This window comes from Tubulanus polymorphus, chromosome 8, assembly GCF_964204645.1.
Source record: "Tubulanus polymorphus chromosome 8, tnTubPoly1.2, whole genome shotgun sequence".
Lineage (NCBI taxonomy): Eukaryota > Metazoa > Nemertea > Palaeonemertea > Tubulaniformes > Tubulanidae > Tubulanus > Tubulanus polymorphus.
The window spans coordinates 14,106,930-14,125,849 of record NC_134032.1 but is presented as its reverse complement, the minus strand read 5'-3'; the positions used below and the strand labels follow the sequence as shown (position 1 = coordinate 14,125,849).

The window sequence follows — 18,920 nt, the reverse complement described above, 5'->3', positions numbered from 1 at the left end:
GGAAACTATCAAACGAAATGTTCGCGAATATAAATTTAGAATGTTTAATTTTCTACAAGATTTTGACGAATTACGGGAAAATAAATAGGCATGTTGTGGCTAATTAACCACCAGCATTTGAATAACAAGACCCGTGGATCCGCACCTGATTAGTAGAGGGACAATTTCCATTTCAAGATCAGCAAAATTGTTTAAAAAAATGAAATATAATGAAACACTTGATTTTGAATGTCATAAAAGTAGCAGACTTTATTTGTCCATATATATATTTATATAATATATACGTATTATATACTACACAATGAATTAAATTTGAAAACTACCACCAAATTTATTTTATTCGGGGGGAGGAAAATGACACAGCCGTTAATTGTTATTATTAAATAAATATTTCTGACCCCTGACTTCATGCACGCGTAACAGACTGTCCGCAAAAAAAAGTTTATCATCAAAGCTTTTCGAATAATTCAAAACTTAATAGAAAGGACGCCTGTTTCGGGTTGCTACGTTGATCGGTAATTGAAGGATCAGTTTATAACACAGAGGTTCGAGCCTCTTCTAAAAATAAATACCTTTCGAGCAAGAATTATACATCATTTTCATCATCATCAATACATTATTAGTTTTAGGCATTGAAAAAAAATTTAATTTAATCTAATTTACACATCATATTATTTGCAATTTAACTATCTCAATTATTGAATTAGCATAAATATCATTTCAAAATAAAAATAGTCGTTTCAATTATCATTTTTATTAATAATAATAAATTAGAGATATTTAACACGCGTTTCCTCGACAACGTAGTTATAGTGTACACAGTGATAATATATTGATCTAATGTAGTTGACTAGGGTGCCACCTATGAGCAGTCAGGCACACTCAGCTGTCGTTAATTGACTAATAATTGAGAATATATTGATCGTCATAATTTGTTTAAAATGGTTACCGCAGCGTTAAAAACACAATATAATACAAACAACAATACAACAATGGGTATGATCATCAGTCCATCGTCATGACTACGATGGTCCCATGACGAGGCCCGGGTAAAAAGCGAGTGGAGGTTTATTTGACACGACGCAACAGGAGTCATGTGACCTACGACTTGGTATCAGTCATGTTGGTTTCAGTGTGATTTCAGTTCGGAATAAAAATGTTACTGGTAATTGTAGAAACAGCAGCGATCCGATTGGTTGTTTAATATATAACTGATCTCTTATTGGTTGGATAAAGAATGGGAGGAGTTTGGAATGATCTAATCATGAATGACCGATTGAGCAAAAACAGTTCTGATTGGCTAAAATTAAATCTCACTTAGCCAGAGCCATCGATTGGTGGTTGGTGGCGACACCTTGTGGTTTGAAGTGGTATTAAAGAGGTATCCGTGGTTACTATTAATAAATGGCTTCCCTGAATTCGGGCAGTTATGCAATTGTTCCCTGATTGGTCGGTTTCGAAACTGGTATTCAAATGAGCAATGATATGTGATTTCTGATTGGATGGATATGACGGATTTTTCCCGATGCGTCGCGTCTAAATAAAACTTCACCGAAAAATTGCTTTTTGCTTTGCGAAAAAATATTCATACAAATAATCACTATTTCGGTGAACCGTGGTTTAACTGGATATAAGGGAATGAGTAAAACAAAGGAAACCATTGTGTACCATACATTTCTAAACAGTTTAAAAAACTGGGGGCACGTAACCAGTCCAAACGAACTCGAAAAACCAGTCTAATAAACGTTGGCCACTGATAGGTCAATATTCTGATTAAATACAATTAGTTATGCACATATAATCATACAACAACTGGTGACCAGTCCAAACTATCTTAAACAAGACCGTGAACCAGTCCAATCAACTTATAAATAATCATATCCAATATAATAGATATCTATCTATATATATATATATATATATATAAATATTTAATACAGACATTTATTGTTCACTATAGTAACAGTAGTCATAGTAACCATACACACACCCACACATGCATGTACAGCTCCCCCTGGCGAGAACGGAGGGCACTTATTGATATATAATAATGCGTTCCTTTTTATCTGATATAATTACGATAGTAGCAAACTACAAAAACACATGGATGATATATTGATAATCTCATGAGAGAGCTATACAGAGATGCATCTCATTGAGATTTCTAAATATCGCGTAAAATCTGATACAAAAAGCCATTTTAAACGGCACTCGATGATGATATATATCTATTTTCACTTCACAATATCGATATCCATAATAATAATAATAATCATAATAATAATAATAACAATAATGAGTTTCCTAGACAACCGCGCGTCGACTATAGTTCGAAAAATCTACGCATTTATTTTATTGCATTGGATAAAATAGAAAATATGCACGACGCAAAACTCAGAATCGGTTTAACCCAGAACAATATGGGCCAATGATGATTTACAAGAAACCTGAATTAAAACAACTGGCCTGAATTAAACTGCTGTGATGTCTTGGGCCTGATTGTAAACCATCTGGATCCAGTACTAGTTGTTAGAGTTAACTCTGAACTCTGGAACCAGTTGCACAGTTGTGAGTTACGAGTGAACTCTGTTCTATAGTCGTGAGTTAGAGTTTACTCTGTTCCACAGTTGTGAGTTTAGATGTGATTCAGAGGTAAATTGGGAATGTTATTTTGTAGTCGATGATGAAGTAATTATCATTATTTCTCATTGAAAATGTGCTCTAATTTCAACTCAAAGAGTTAACTCAAACCTCACAACTGCGGAATCAGTTCATTTTCGATGGGAACACTCAAGCGACTTGATCCAAATAAATACATTTCTAATTGTCACTACAACGTCAACTATCCCCAGGTTAACTCTAATAACCACATTTTAAGTGAAAAATTCTAAAAACATCCGGATTAAAGTGATTTGAGTAAAGCGCGTGTTTGACTACTCACTCTCTCGACTAGACACAAAGCTAATCCATTTCTTATTCATTAACACATTATTATACTGACAAGTTTCTCAAATACAAAATATAGAGGGCAGCGGTGGTCGATTGGTTTAATGTTCAGTGTGTCTGTCTGATCAGTTCATTATCGAGACAACAAACGGAATGCATCTCCTCAGCAACCATAGACTATCTCCATGGCAACAATCAACAATACTAATTACGCGCACCCGTTTAGAAAAGAAAATTCGGGTGAAATTTGTTCCGTGCGAAAAAATATTGCTATATTGTTAATGGCTGGCCTACTACATATGTCAGGGTTAAATTCTCTATGAAAAGCAATTTGCGGGAATGTATCTATCAAATCTCTCTCATTTAAAAATGACAATAATGCCAGAGAGATTGCGAAATATAGCTCGTCCTAGCAATATCGAGTTGTCATAGTTATAGTCGGGTTGTCCGTAGCAACAGTAGTTAAGTAAGGTTGATTTGATGCATATTGTTGTATAGCGTGTTGTAGATATTTTTATTGCATCGGTTTTTTCGATATTTTTTTTCTTTTGAAGATTGCATTATTCAAGAGGCACAGAAAATATCGATATATCGTCATAGTACAAGGGACGATATATGCCAGAGAAATCAGAAAATATCAATGTATATATATATATATATATATATAGGACGATATATCTGAGTAAACTTTTGAGCAAAAATAAACGGCAGTAGCGTACGCACACACGAGCTATGACATAATTCAAATTCGAAAAAAATCTGTTATAAAAGCTGAAATGACCGATGAAGCTGTGACTATTACTAGGAAAAGCTGCGTCTAAAAGCTGAAATGACTCATAAAAGCTGATCGAATTTTTGCCGCGATTCTTATTAAAGCTGAACTGACTGAAAACGGCTTGATAATGGCCGAGACTACGAGGGGGAGTGGTTACCGAGATACATACAAATCACCATTATTGCAATCATATATTCATAATACAGCGTGTTGTCATGGTGATTAATTGATGAATGTTGATGATGTCTGCGAAAGGAAGCCCAGTTTTTTAATTCAGCGGGCAGTATCGCCGAGGACCCTTAAATTCCCGTAACCCGGGTGCATCAGAATTATAGCGCTCATTTATTGTTGCATTTTTCATGAGACGGCAAAATAATTCACAAATTGAACACACGATGGCGTTTTGGTATAAATTACCTGCACGACCTTCTGAAGGTCATGATGGACAATTACCATGACGACTTTCTTAATGTTATTTATTTGATAATCAAATTGTATATTTGGAATGCCAACATCAAACACATTATTAGAATTTACTCAATAGTTCACGACAGCAGACAATTGGCTGGATTAACCTCACTCGGATTAGCGGAGTTAATCCGTGGATGAACGATAATCCGTGTTTTAGATATAAACGATAAAATACTGACCTCATCAATACAATATTACGACACGTATTACAATTGTATAACGAAGTAATACACAGAAATACAAAGGTATTCTAATGTAGTACTAGTCTGTATTACGATGTATTACTAAGTATAACACAGCAATACAAAGGATATTCCAATATACTACGATGTATTACAATGTATTACAAAGTGTATCACCATGTACACAATGCGTATAATGATGTATTACAACGCGTTTTCTATATACATATATGTTAAATTCTACCCTCAATTCTCTTTTTGTTCACTTCAAAATATTTTCACAGCCAAGTTTATTTGAACATTTCAAGTTGTTGTAAGTAGCGCCCCCTGTTGTGAGTGAAGAAAAGCATTCTGGTGCCGATTAAATTAAAAGACAAAAAAAAAAAAAATAACGAAATCGATAATAAATAATAATAAATCATGATAATAGTAATGTAAAGAAATGAATTAAAATATGAGCACACTTTTATACACACACACAGAAGCAAATATCATCGAATAAAATTACTTATAATTTATCTGGGGGTTCGTATCATTATTGTTAGCTGCCTCTATCTAATAATTCGACCGGTTGTGACTAATTCTCTCTACGTGGTTCTCGTATTTGATAACAGGTGGCGTTCACTACGATGTGCGGAGCGGTATTACCGCGCCGACGCCGCCAGACGTTTTCTGCTGCATTCAAGGAAAATAAAAACACGCGCGTCGATTATAGTCGTTAATCCGTTTTTCCATAGATACCGTTGTTGCAGCGCGTATTGTTGTAAAGCCATGGATACCAAGCTCATTATTATGCAGACGACACGATCCGTTTGTTCCCTCACTTAAAACAGCAGTTATTCGCGTTACGCGTTCGCATTGAATATTTTCATCGGAGTTTTGGAATGGTTTAAAAAATTCTCTCTCTCTCTCGCGTTAATAATTGATCGATAGAGATTATAATCATTATCGGTAGCGCACACGTGTGCGCATGATTGCGATTGCGGCGCACCGTCGCGATGGCGGCACACCGCATTACTGAGCACCACCGAAAACGGCACACGAACAACGGAAGCAGCGATGGTCATGATGACGGGCACACGATATTCTCAGTAATAGCACACGACGATGACGATCATAACTGCGCGCACACTACCATACGGCACACGGAACGGCACACGCAGTTTGTCGTTTTTTTAAAAATCTTAAGCGAAGTACATAACTTTGAGCGAATCGGGATGTATGGCAACAGCTCGCGCTAACACGGTCGGCGTTCGCTCGTCGCTAAGGCCCGATTGTTGGCTTCCTTCTCCGCTGCAATAGAGACAATGTTTGTATATTAGTTATCGTATCACCACGACGACGGTAACCACGACGACTACGACGAACGACGGTAACCACGACGACGACTAGGCGAAGTACATGACACGACTGGAATCGGGATGAACGGTTACGAATCGAGCCAGTAACGCGGGTTGACATTCCTCGCTGAGACCCGACTGTTGACTGCCTTCTCCGCTATAAAATACAACAATTACAACTAACGTCACGTATCCGTGTAAAACAACAACAACACAACAACATTTTTAAACGACAATAAATCATCTGAAGAAGTCAGACAAAATGCTGGTGGCCACTTTCTACCCATTTACCTAGAGGTTTTCCCTGATTACACAAATCAGAAAAATTTCTAGGTTCAATAATGTTATAATTCATTCATTTTTCATTGAATCACGTATTGACAAAGAAATGTATGTTCAATAGCTTTATCCAAATTCCGCAAGTTTTCAAGGTTTTTCAGGTCAGTGGCCACCGTGATGTCGTATTCCTCATGGGGAAATAGCATGCAGGTACCTGTCCAAGTTACCAAGTTAACCCAACCTATCTACAGAACCCCAACCCATAGGAACAGGGATCTAGTTCTGAAGTTTTCCCTATTGCCTACCTCTACCCACCCTCGATGAAAAAAGCTACATATCAATTCACAAAGCATGTTCCTTTTGCAGACTCGACAACTTGATACGATTCTAGCCAGTAATGCGAGTAATTCGACATGAAGAAAAGTGGTTTAATTGAAAACGAACCACAAACAATTCCTGATCTAGATGGTATTTCCAAGTAATTTAGGTCTTAAGAGGGTCGTGACTACAGGGTCTGCATTCGTGAGAGAAGGTATATAGCTTTCCTCGCCCCTATCAGCCCTCCATCTGCCCGAGGAATGCCAGATCTACGGTACAGCTTAGAATTAACTTAACATTGTTCTGTTTCGTTTACGCTTAACCCTTTCAGTGCTGACTAATTAATACCCTATAATGCTGGAGATAATATGAGAATTTTTTTAAATTCCACCCTAGAATAACGGGAATACCACTGTATTGTTAGTTACTAGTATTTCACTATGTTTGCACTAGGTGCTGCCAATTTTCAAGAGAGATAATTACTAATTACATCAATACATCGCAGTGCGGTGTACTAGCAAAATCTACCACTGATTTATACACCGCACTGCGGTGTAGACGCACTGAAAGGGTTAAAAGGGAAAATGATTGGCGTTTCGGAAAGAATTTCCAATCACGTACGCGATGCGTTTCAATTGGAACCCTAAACATGAATGCAACGCGTTAATTCTACGCTGTAAGGTTTGTTATTCTCTGTCCCTGGAAGTGAAGGTGCTGTAGAGAGGCGCAGTGGCCGAGTGGTTTAAGCCGCCGGTCATTGGTCTCATCAATACAGGGTTTATGGGTTCAAACCCTGGTGGCGACAGAGTTTCTTGGTCGAAGGTTCTTCTCTGGTCTCTCCCACATCGGGAGAAAGAAACGTCAAACCCACTAATAATGCCCAGGCGTGGCGCTTAGCGGGTTGAGGGTGTTATAGAAAAACTAGGGGTCCAGGGACACCATGCCCACTTGGGAAGTGGTTCCAAATGCTCAACAATCTAACAATTTCAATATTCAACGCCCCCTGGTGACCATTTACAAAAACCAATGAACTTGAAACTCACCACAATCATAGAACATGTCAACAGCTATGATTTTGTAATTGATTGTGATAACAAAATATGCCTCGTTACCAATTTAATATGGAAATACTAAGTTATTCTACTATTTAAGGTGACCATATTCAAAACCTGCTGGGACTTAAGTCCCAAGTGGGCTAAAAAATAGTGAAGGCAAACGTACCTGTCATGTTCCTTTTCGACGAGATGGTATCTGGCTCTGAAGGCGACGAGATGTGCATAGTAAGCAGGAGCCGGTATCGATACGCTACGAGTACATCGTACGTACGTATGACACAACTGATACGTCAACATCTGTAACTCATCAGCCGTAAAATTACAGTCATCCCACAATACGTGGTAGTGAGATGGACGCGATGTACCCTGTACGCAAAAAAAATAATAAACATCTTTATCAATAATTGGGGTTTCCGCGTATGGCAGGTGAGGATCCGCCAGGTGTCGCTAGTAGATAGTTAATCAGTGAAAGCTACCTAAATTCAAATACCTTTCGGAATCTTGATGTTTTAAAAATCCAACTTTTAAACTTGCTAAATTTATCAAATTAGGTCTGGATGTATATAGATCCCTCCGGTAGTGTGTGTAAATAGTATGTTGTATATAACGTTTGTTATGTTTCAAAGTGCTTTTATCTACTGTTTTTGTAAATAATTGTAAATACTGTTTTTTTTTCCTCCATGTACCGTGGGAATGGTTGGAGTGTAATAAATATTCGTATTCGTATTCAGTGTTTCGCGTTTGATTCCTTCTACATTTCAATTAATCACGAGACGAGTAGTACTATATTCAGGTTAACTATTTATTTGACGCACGAACTTTCGCTTCTAATGTATAGAAGCTTCATCGGGTGAATGGATTCACCTGATGCTAGGTGCTCGGGAGTCATCTATCAGGTACCTAAATGTAAGTAAATAGCCCTGAATGTAAGCAAATACGCCTGAATGTAAGTAAATACCGTATTTTCCGGCCAATAAGCCGAGGGCAGTTTTTTAGCCTAAAATACATGGATTTCATAAAGCTTCGCCCAATAAGCCGAGGCCCTTCATCAGAGATTTTAATTCACTGATTTGTCAATTAGTTCGTCTTAATTGACGATTTAAGAGGCTGACAGTAGCGCCGGCCGATGTGTGAGAGTGCTGTGTATACTATCATCTCCGAGTGACTGTGCTATATATAGACTCACTCAGCTGATTACTATACACACAGCCATACACGCAGTACGCGGCTCACTGCTGATTTGCATGAACTGACATGTGGTAGTATGATGAACTTGCGCGTTATATAAATGTATACCATTGCCGCTGTGCGGTGATGGAACAATCAAAGTAAAAATAAAATAGTTCAAAATAGATTATAATTGGTAGTAAATAATGACCTCAAATAAATATCGACCACTTTTCTTGATTTTGACGATCATTGAGAGCATTAGAGTGGCATAGATCGGGAAGTGATTTTTTATGACAGATCGTATCCGCCCAATAAGCCGATCACGATATTTTGGGTAAAAATCTGAGGCTAGAAAATCGACTTATTGGCCGGAAAATACGGTATGAATTTTTAAAACAATCCAGGCCAAATTAAAACTTAGGTTAAGTAACAGACTGTGAGTAAGTGTATTTACCTGTATACCAGCATGACTGCATAGAAAGAAGTCAAATTCAGTTGGGTGTATTATACCAATGTCTACTGTAGTACCAGCTGGTATATTGCCACTCTTACCAATCTACAAATCATCAAAATATCATTCATTAATAATCAATCTCAAAATATATATCACTTTAATCATCTCAAAAATGAAATTTCAAAACTTATCTCAAAACATCACTCGAAAGACATCAAAATATCATTTCAATCATCTCAAAATCGCAAATTAATTTCAAAAGTAATCTCGAAATATAATTTCAAAATTATACTTAAGATATTTCAAAACTAATGTCGAAATTTAGTTTCAGAATTAATCTCAATTATATAAAGTATATTAAAGTATATCGAATCATATAAAGTATTTTAAAACATGATATCTCAAAATAACTACTTTTCTCAAATTATCATTTCGAATCTCTCAAATATAGCCGAGATATCGACAGAAAATCTCTTACCTGATCTTTTCTATCCGCGCAGAAGAGTCTTGTGTGATGACGTTTCTGTACGACTATAAATGTTATACCCGGCTGATAATCCATCTCAAGTTTCATACATGCTTCTCGAATAGCTCGTAATTCATGTTGTAAAACCTACACGACAAATGAAAATAAATATCAACATTTCTAACGAACATAATACAGGGTACAATCTAAGCACTTGTCCGATTGCCCGGGACAAGTATATTCTCATCAGGGCAAGTAGGTTATCATTTATCACTTGTCCCCGGGTTAGTGCAATCTTATGTCTCAAAGCTTATTCCCCACTCGATACAACGGATGATAGTGCCACCAATTGGACTGCCTGTGTAGGGCAAGTAGCTTTTGGAAGGGGCAAGTAAAATTTCAGATATGCTTGCCCCCCCCGGGCAAGTGGCTTTCATTCCTTAGATCGGACCCTGCAATATCTATTCAATTTCATCATCAGGTAGGTCATCCCATTATTGAATCTGTCTCGTTTTTGAGTCCCAATTTGCACTCAAATTATCCCAATTTGTTTTTCCAATTCACTTACAATAGGTCATCAACATAATGTTGGATAGATCGACTATTTACAATTACAATGACTTCAGCAAGTTAAACTCTATTTATTTAAAATTTTTTCAACGCCAAAGAATTTGCATGATTTTCGATGATTTTGTTATTAGATTCTTATTAATTTTTTTTTTTCAATTCCCTCAACCCACTGAGCGCAACACAGGATATCATTAGTAGTGGGTGCGATGTTTCTTTTACCCAAATGAGAAGAGCCCCGAGAAGAACCTTCGATCGAGAAACTCTGTCGCCACCGGGGATTCGAACCCATGAAGCCCTGGATAGACGAGACCGGCGACGACCGGCGGTTTAAACCACTCTAGATGATTACCTGTTGGAACTGGCCTTCGCTGACTCCATCTCGATATATGATAATCCGGTTCGGTTTAAACCGGGTCGATTTGTAAAACTGGATCAATAATTCGCGAACCATCGCCGTCAGATCTTGTATTATCTCCTGTCTATGCGGCTGCAGACGCACGGTTGCCGAGTAACGACTAGGATGAGCGTCCATACTACCAACAACCTACAATCAACAACCAAATATTCTATTTCATTTACAGCTGAGGTGAGACAAATTTGGACCAATCCATTGATTGTAGCAGTGAGGGAGAGTAGGTAGGTAGATAATACTCACAGCTGCTATAGAAGGTTTGGAGGTATCTCCAGCCGGAGGATGAGTTACGTCAGCTCCGAGGAATATAATCGGCTCATTGAAGATTCGTGGACTACAAGGAAATAATTCAAATTTCAAACTCAACCGATTTTCAAACCGACGAATCAAGCAGACGGATGGTTCAGTTACCGTATAGATGGCAGTAAGATGCTGTTGATTCCTCCCAGTTTAACATTGATTTTCAAACACAAATTGGACAGCGTTTGCGGAGATGTCCGATTGACGTTTTTAGCCTGGACGCATTGTGTCGCCATGCCGATCAGAATATCACCGACTCGCTTCACTTCAGCTGTTAAAAAGGGAAATCTCTAAAAATTAGTCAGCGACCTAGAAACTCATTTCACCTGCAAATTCATCTGTTAAGGAGATCCAGATATTATCATTTTGAGCATGATTGATACTAGACGAGGGTGGCCGCATTCTGCCGTAAGTGGCACCACCATGTAGGCTATTCTAACTTCAAACAAATTAATGGGAATCTAAAAACTAATTTAGGCAAATTTACCAGGCAGACAGAATGTCTGTGAATGAAGAGTATCTAGAAACAATGAATTAAGAGGATCTAGACACAGTTTGAGCAGATGATTAAGAGGATCTAGAAACAGTTTGAGCAGGCGATTAAGAGGATCTAGAAACAGTTTGAGCAGACGATTGAGAGGATCTAGAAACAGTTTGTGCAGACGTACGTACCGTAGACGGGTGTTTTACCCGGCAACACGACGACGATCAGTTGTAAACCGGCGTACGTATTTTTGAGAAATCGGAACATCGGCTCGACCTGGTCGTGTCCGGTCGCGTATTTACAGAAACACGGCTGCCCGACTATCGGCATTCCGGCATCGTTTGAGATCCTCTGTAGCTGCTGCGTGAAATTCCTGCAACGCGGAAAATATCATCATTACATATACACTCTACATCAACATGTCTTTAACAAGGTTCCTACAATTCCTGGTATCCAGAATTCAAGGACTTTTCAAGGAATTTACAAGGAATAATTTTCAAAATTCAAGGAGGTTTTCGCGGTCATATATAAGGAAAAAAAGTCGAAAATTCAAAAACAAAATCCATGTTTTTCTCGAATTTTGATCAGTTGTTGTGTGTGCCGTTTTGGTTTTACATGTTTAAATGTTTTAAATCTCAAAGTGAAACAACTTTCACTCACAAGTCACACAATGAAGAATAATAGAATACACTGTCTTCTGAAAAGAACCTTTTGAAAATTTTTAATAGGACTTTCCCAGAATTTAAGGAATTTCAAGGAGTTTATGGATATTTCTCAAAATTAAAGGATTTTCAAGGACCTTGAAAAATATATTCAAAAATCAAGGAGTTTTCAAGGATTCAACGAGTTGTAGGGACCCTGTTTAAGTCAAGAGAGGGAGGGAGGATCAGGAGACACATGATGAATTTTACCGTTTATTATTTATAAGTGAAAAACTGTTTAAAATCAGTATTCTTACAGATCAGGGAATCTTAAAATATCACCTGACCAGAAATTTCCTGACTAAGATACCCCCCCAGTGGTAAATGAACGAATTTCTCTAAACTACGGGGAAACTTAAATGGTACTCTTTAAAGGTACTCTTTAAAAGGAAAACTCTTGGGTTTGGATTTTGTATAAACTTTTGAATCCTACCTCAGCGCATCCTCTCTGACCGTCCTCTGAGGCGCGAAACAAGCGATCGCCCAAACTCGAATTTCTATCCCGCTGAAAAACTGTTTACCCCTCATGTCCCAGACGCCTTGATTCGGAACAGCCTGAGCTCGAGTTTGCTGTTGAGAAAAAACGTTAAAATTCAATAGCGATAACTAAACCGCTAATCAGCGTTGCTAAGCGACGGACTGCTGTCACTTACTCGTCCTCCGTACTGCAGTTTCGGAGCGGGTAGCACTCGACCTTGAACTTCAGTCATTGCCGTGTTAATGCTGACTCCGAACATTTGTAAATGTGGATCGGAATTGAAGTTTGCTTTTTTCACCTGAAAATCGAGAGCGAAAAATAGCAATTTAGAGTAAAACGCGCCCGTAGATAGGGGTCGAAAGTGAAGTCATAGTTTACTAAACATTATTGCTGGAGACTCCCTGTACAGAACAACGCAAGTAAATAATCTGTCGGTTTATAAATTTTGAGGGCCTAACGTGTAAATCATTGATCGTGTTTGACCACCATGTGAATATTATGGCGTAGCACAGCCACAAGACCTATATTTCCATACCACTTCGTCGGCATCAGGGCAAAGCACACCGAGGGGCTGCTTTTCAGTAATCAGGGTTCGTATACTTCAGGGCAAATGGGAATTTTCGTGGTTGATTACTAATTCCCATTTCCAGAATTGTAGGAAATTAATAAGGAAAGGGCAGAAAAAATTTCATTAAAATTCTGCCCCTTCATGTTTCTTTTCGGTCAACATTTTAACCTTCTGAAGTGCCTTTAGATAAACGGGGCACTCATAGAATTGAAAGTATCTTACGGAACGCTCATCTAACCCGTCACAAGTGGATCCACGTTACCCACGTCACCTGGCGATAAACTTACCAAACTATTAATCTCTTTTTCACGATCGGGAGCGGATCGCGCCGTCGCTTTGATCATTGTTGACGTCTGCATGTCGGTGAGTTTTTTGATACAACGTTGGCCTCCGACAACGTTACAAACTTCTAACGGTAAATATGTGTGTTTCTGTTCCTGACCCACTTGTAAACACGGCAGATACGGAAACCTGAGACGGATGGATAAATATAAATTAACAACCCTGGACGGTGTAATACAGTTATGTTTGAACATCTTAGTGAGTTAATTTCATATTGAGATTTTTTCAAAGTTTAATTTTTAAGCTATTACAAATCTGGACCATATAAGAGCTCAGGACCCAGTTCCACAGATGTGAGTTTGAGTAAACTGTGAATTCAGGATCCAGTTCCACAGTTGTGTTTAAATAACTTATCAAAATGAACTAATCAACTCAAAAGTTAACTCTAACAACTGTGGAAGTGGAACCTGTTGCTCAAAAAGTTGGTCGGAAAACCGTCTGTTAATACTGTGCTAAAAACAATGGACGTTTAATTGTCCCTATTACAACTATCCACTGCACATTAACTTAATAATCAACTACAGCAACTGCAAGTCAGGGATCCTGTAACTGTTTCACTGTAACTGGTTAAGTTTGACTCATTATAGAATTCAAATACCAGTAATTAATTTCAAATCTTTCACCCCTTGTTTATTCTAGTGACAGTGGAGGTCAGGAACAGTTCCCGCTGAACTCGGTCCTGTATTTACTAGACTGGTATTCTAAGCTGCCTGAAGGCGTTAGTGCAACAACTTACTGTAGTTTCATTTTATATCGTTCATGGAAGTATTTAGTAACGGTACATTCGACCGTTTGTCCCGACTCGAGTTGTAACGGGAATGATTGCGTCTGCGCCGGTCGCCTAGTAACGTTACAAACTCGGTATTTACGTTTCATTGTTCCGCAATGTGTGATCTCAACTTTCAAACCTACAAACAAAATTCAACGCTCAATGATTCTTTGGGTTTATAGACCTGGTCGATAGTCGACAGTTTTGACTCTAAAATGACAAATTTGACTAACATTAAAATCAGTTTGTTTCCATCATTTAACACCTTGAATGAAATTCTTATCAAGGAACCAGCCTCACAGTCTTCAAGTCCATAAGTGGTTTTAAATCTCAAGACTGGTATCATGTTAGATTCGTTTAAGAACCCAAATGAGCTTAGACTGGTCTTAAGCCTAAGCCTATGACTATGGTATCTGGGTATATTTCTAAAGACGGTCTTAACTCAACCCCAACCAGTTTCAACCCCACGAACCAAGCATCCATAAAGAATATTTTTCCATTCAAAATCATTCTTCTTTAAATAAACATAAACGCATACCTTTGATTTCTTTAGTGAATTTGACTCTTTGCGAATCAGTTAAAGGACGTCTTTGTTCGTTTATGTCATGGATATCTAACACTTCGCACATGAACTCAATTACAGGTTGAGCTTTATAAAACGCAGTCGCCGAAACTGAAACACACACAACAACGAATATCATCTCTAGCATTATCATCATCGATATATCATCTCTCGCATTATCATCATCGATATATCATCTCTCATTATCATCATTGATATATCATCTCTAGCATTACCATCATCGATATATCATCCCTCTTCATTATCATCATCGATATATCATCTATCGCATTATCATCATCGATACATCATCGATATATCATCTCTCGCAATATCATCATCGATATATCATCTCTCGCATTATTATTATTATTATCATCATCGATATATCATCTCTCGTTATCATTGATATATCATCTCTATGGATCATCATTGATATATCATCTCTATAGATCATCATTGATATATCATCTCTTCCCCTCCCTCATCGATGTATCAAGAGTATTGTGAACATTTGAGATAAACAGAATATTTCATTCAAGAAAGTTTTATTGAAATCAAAAGCAAGACCCATCTATTGTTCCAACAGTCAGATGAGTTTAAAATTTTACAATTTTTTTGCGAGTGATTTTTTCAAATGGAAATCAACAGATACCATCGTAATAGAGGGACTGACGTCAACGAGTGGTGACGGATTGATCAAGGTGATTTTCAAGTAAAATTGGTGAATAAAGTTTCCCTTGACAAATGCTACATCAAGTGTAAAATGGAAATATGATTTTGAAAGTTTTCCCCTGATTTCCTGTACTGTGGGAACCATGATTATTGACATCTCGAGATATGAAATAATAAGACTTTTAAACTAAATTTGGGGAAAAGTTTCCGACGTAATCAGTAAAAATAAATGGGACTCCAAAATAATCGACTGACTTACCGTCGATATTGAGCATCATTTTCCATTGAGACGGACGAACGCTTTGATGAAAACCGAACCAGACCTCTCTACCGCCACCTAGCGGGTGATCGTAACCCTCCGGCGCAGAGAAAAATGACCGTCCAACTGGGGTGTAGCTGCAACAAACAAAAAATAATCAATATTCAAACAACACGGCCACCTGGTGCATGAATAATGAACTGACTAACAACACCACCTATGGCCCGAAACTTAAGTCCAAAAGTGGTTTAAAATATTAACACTGGTCTTAAATTGTTATATTGACTATAGACCTGAAATGGTCTTAGACTGGACCTAAGTCTAAGTCGTGACTGCGGAACCGACCCCTAATGTGAATGTCTTGAAACATCAATTCAAAACACTTCAATCTCATCTTGGGGCATGTGACAACAGGCAATTTGAAATCTTAAATAGATTTTCAGAAGGCCGTATTGGGGATATAATTCCTATCGACTTTCCCTGACCTGCCCACAAATCCCTGTACAATCTACCAGATTGTATGGGACAATAATTGTGGGATTGGATTCAACATTAGTATGTACTATAATATCCTTAACTTACGTCATGCTCGGTAGATGGCGCATCACTACGTCGAGGGCTTGTATCGCATCGAAAGGAATCTGATGAACTTTACCCTCTAATCCTTCTTCCAACGCGTAAAGACTGACCTGCGCGACCCACTTTATAGATACTTTAAATACGCGATCTTTATTGCCTTCTCCGGGAAGAGTTACCTCTAAATCAACCTTAAAAACAATATTTTACAAATATATAACAACAATTCTTACGGATCAAGGAATCCGAAATTTCCCGATATCTCCCCCATCCTTGACCAAAAATTCTGTGATTCATTCATTGATTTTAAGATATCCTCAGTGAGGGCTGTTTTCTTATCAAGAGGTTCCTTGTGTCACTCGTCACCAGCAAGAACAACAAGACACCAAAAATTCAAATTTCCAAATAAAATTATAAGATATCCTTAGTGAGGGCTATTTCTTATCAAGAGGTTCCTTGTGCTACTCATCACCAGCAAGAACAACAAGACACCAAAAATTCAAATTTCCAAATAAAATTATAAGATATCCTCAGTGAGGGCTGTTTCTTATCAAGAGGTTCCTTGTGCTACTCGTCACCAGCAAGAACAACTAGACACAAAAAATTCTAATTCAGAATCTCAATTTAAGAGTCAGAATTCTAGTGAGCCAGTAACAAACCACAATTTTAAAATTTTTTTGAGTTGTTTCAAAGTTAAATCAACTATACCCAATGAGGTTTGTGTCAAAACTTGAAATTTGGAAGGACTTCTTCATCCAAAGGAAGGACTTAGTCAAAAATAAGGACAAAGATGATGTTTGTCCAAACATTTTCCAAAAGCAGGACAAAGAAGTACTTGAAAGGACCGCTGGAAACCCTGTTTGTGTAAAAACTGACCCGTTCTCGTCCGATTGGTAGCGGATCTCGATTGTAGAGATTTTTACGCCCGTCGAAAACCGGTTTCTGGCCATGAAATATTTTTTGGGCGTAAGCTTGAACCATCGTTTCTATTATTTCTCTGGAAAGAAGAAAACCGAAATGAAATTTTCAGAATCGCGTATCAAAGAGGGGGATTTTTTTACAAGGATAAGGGACGGCTCAGAATGTCACGATTTGCGTATAAGTGGAGCAAATACACGGAGAGAAGATTGATAAACGCACCTGTTGACTCTTCTAGGGCATTTATCGGGTGTTATAGAAATATCATAATGATGTATGAACCCTTTGGGCATATGCACTTGAAAATGATTGGCCCTCAACATGATCGGGCGCCCGTCTGTGCCATGGTTTGGACGGGCGGGACACTGAAACTCCATCAACTGAGCCGCGCTAGAAAATAAAATAAATAAGCGTTATACAAGTGTCATCAGTGAAGATACAACGGGTGTCACTAGCGTCTAGTACAACTGGTTGCCGCAGAAGTTGATGTTGTAACAACATCAACCTTAGGGTAGCAACCAATTGAGGTTTCTACTTATGGCAAGTGAGTGTCAACAATGTGTCAGATGGATAACACTATAAACTTACGTCGGATTTTCCTGAGTTCCAGATGTGATTGGTCCTCCGATGACGCCGAGGCCGGTACCAATCGGAGCCGGTCCTATTCCAGTTCCTAGTCCACCTCCTAGTCCGCCAGCTCCGATAGCTGTTCCTCCTAGTCCTCCTGCGCCGATAGCTGTTCCTCCTAGTCCTCCAGCGCCGAGACCGTTTCCTCCGAGAGCTCCTCCTCCTAACCCATTTCCCCCGAGAGCGCCACCTAGCGCGCTACCACCACCCCCAATACCCGTACCGACTGGTTGCATACCATAACGTTGCGGAGGTCCGAGGTGACTACCGTGTTGTCCGGGCGCGCCCGGGGGCCCGCCGCCTGCTCCAGGGACTTGAAATCCTACAAATAGTAGTAACCATTGGTAAATTACTAAATGAGAAATGAATGAGTCAAGCAGAGGGGTCCGACAAAATCGAGGTCAAATTAGATACTCCAAATATAATGTCAATTCGGAATGAATATTGAATTAGTTCTTTTCTATAATCGGATGGTGACGCTTCCGTGTCGATACCAATATTTTCGATAAAATTTGGAATTAATTTTTCCGAGAAAATGATGATTATATGCGGGCGTCACGTCGCTGCTCGGACTCGCTGAAATTTACGAGTCGATTTCGGAGAGCATTTTCTCAGAAAATTCCCGCATCCATCCGACATTATATACATTCGTTCGAAAGATAAAAGTCTGAACAATGAAATAAATAACTTACCAGGGCCAATTGGAAACATATTTTTATAGAAAAGCGCGATATTTTATGCCCATAATATTCCAAGCAATGCCTTGTTTCTTTTGTGTTTTTCACAGCGCCCTCTCGTGGTCACGGATGACTCAATTCAAATTTCTAATCGCCGACTCAAACCGTCGATCAAGAATTTGAGTTTAAGTAATAATAAACGATCTGTTCGATATCACAGTATTTTCATACGCTGATTAATAATATTTGAAACGTTTAAAAAGTTTATTTTATGTTATTTGAATGAGTCGCAAGCGTAACCGTCGTTCCATTTGAAAAGGCAAACTTTGTGATAAGAGGGCAGCACGTTATGGATAAAACAAAGTGGCGGGTCGGGTTCCCGCATTTCACGTACATTTTTTAATGCTATTTACCCCTTACTATTTCAGCCCAAAGGCAGATCCAGTGGCCAGTTGCACAGTCGTGACTTAAGTCTAAAAGTGGTCTTAAATCTTAAGACTAGTGTTAAATTGTTAGATTTGCTATAGATAAGTTGGTCTTAGACTA

At 38.4% G+C, this 18,920-nt stretch overlaps 1 protein-coding gene across 1 annotated transcript; it reads right to left on the bottom strand.

The window, feature by feature from the left end:
- Positions 1-2,161: 2,161 nt before the first annotated feature.
- Positions 2,162-18,460, bottom strand: LOC141910206 (protein argonaute-2-like). The gene is made up of 20 exons (XM_074800917.1): positions 18,390-18,460; positions 17,659-18,019; positions 17,293-17,460; positions 17,029-17,149; positions 16,159-16,343; positions 15,577-15,713; positions 14,619-14,753; positions 14,048-14,219; positions 13,257-13,440; positions 12,577-12,699; positions 12,357-12,493; positions 11,411-11,595; positions 10,850-11,009; positions 10,682-10,772; positions 10,376-10,570; positions 9,469-9,603; positions 8,991-9,092; positions 7,533-7,732; positions 5,839-5,871; positions 2,162-5,676 (listed from the first exon to the last, which is right to left on the bottom strand). Exons 1-20 carry the CDS (start codon positions 18,406-18,408, stop codon positions 5,559-5,561), a joined length of 2,961 nt encoding a protein of 986 aa, XP_074657018.1. The 5' UTR covers positions 18,409-18,460; the 3' UTR covers positions 2,162-5,558.
- Between the last annotated feature and the right edge of the window lie 460 nt (positions 18,461-18,920).

Excerpts from the sequence above, each read along its gene's own strand:
- LOC141910206 (XM_074800917.1), bottom strand. Across the intron at positions 13,441-14,047 it reads CGATATAAAATGAAACTACA|GTTTCCGTATCTGCCGTGTT; the intron begins GTAAGTTGTTGC and ends CATCCGTCTCAG. Across the intron at positions 10,571-10,681 it reads CCAAACCTTCTATAGCAGCT|GTTGTTGGTAGTATGGACGC; the intron begins GTGAGTATTATC and ends TGTTGATTGTAG.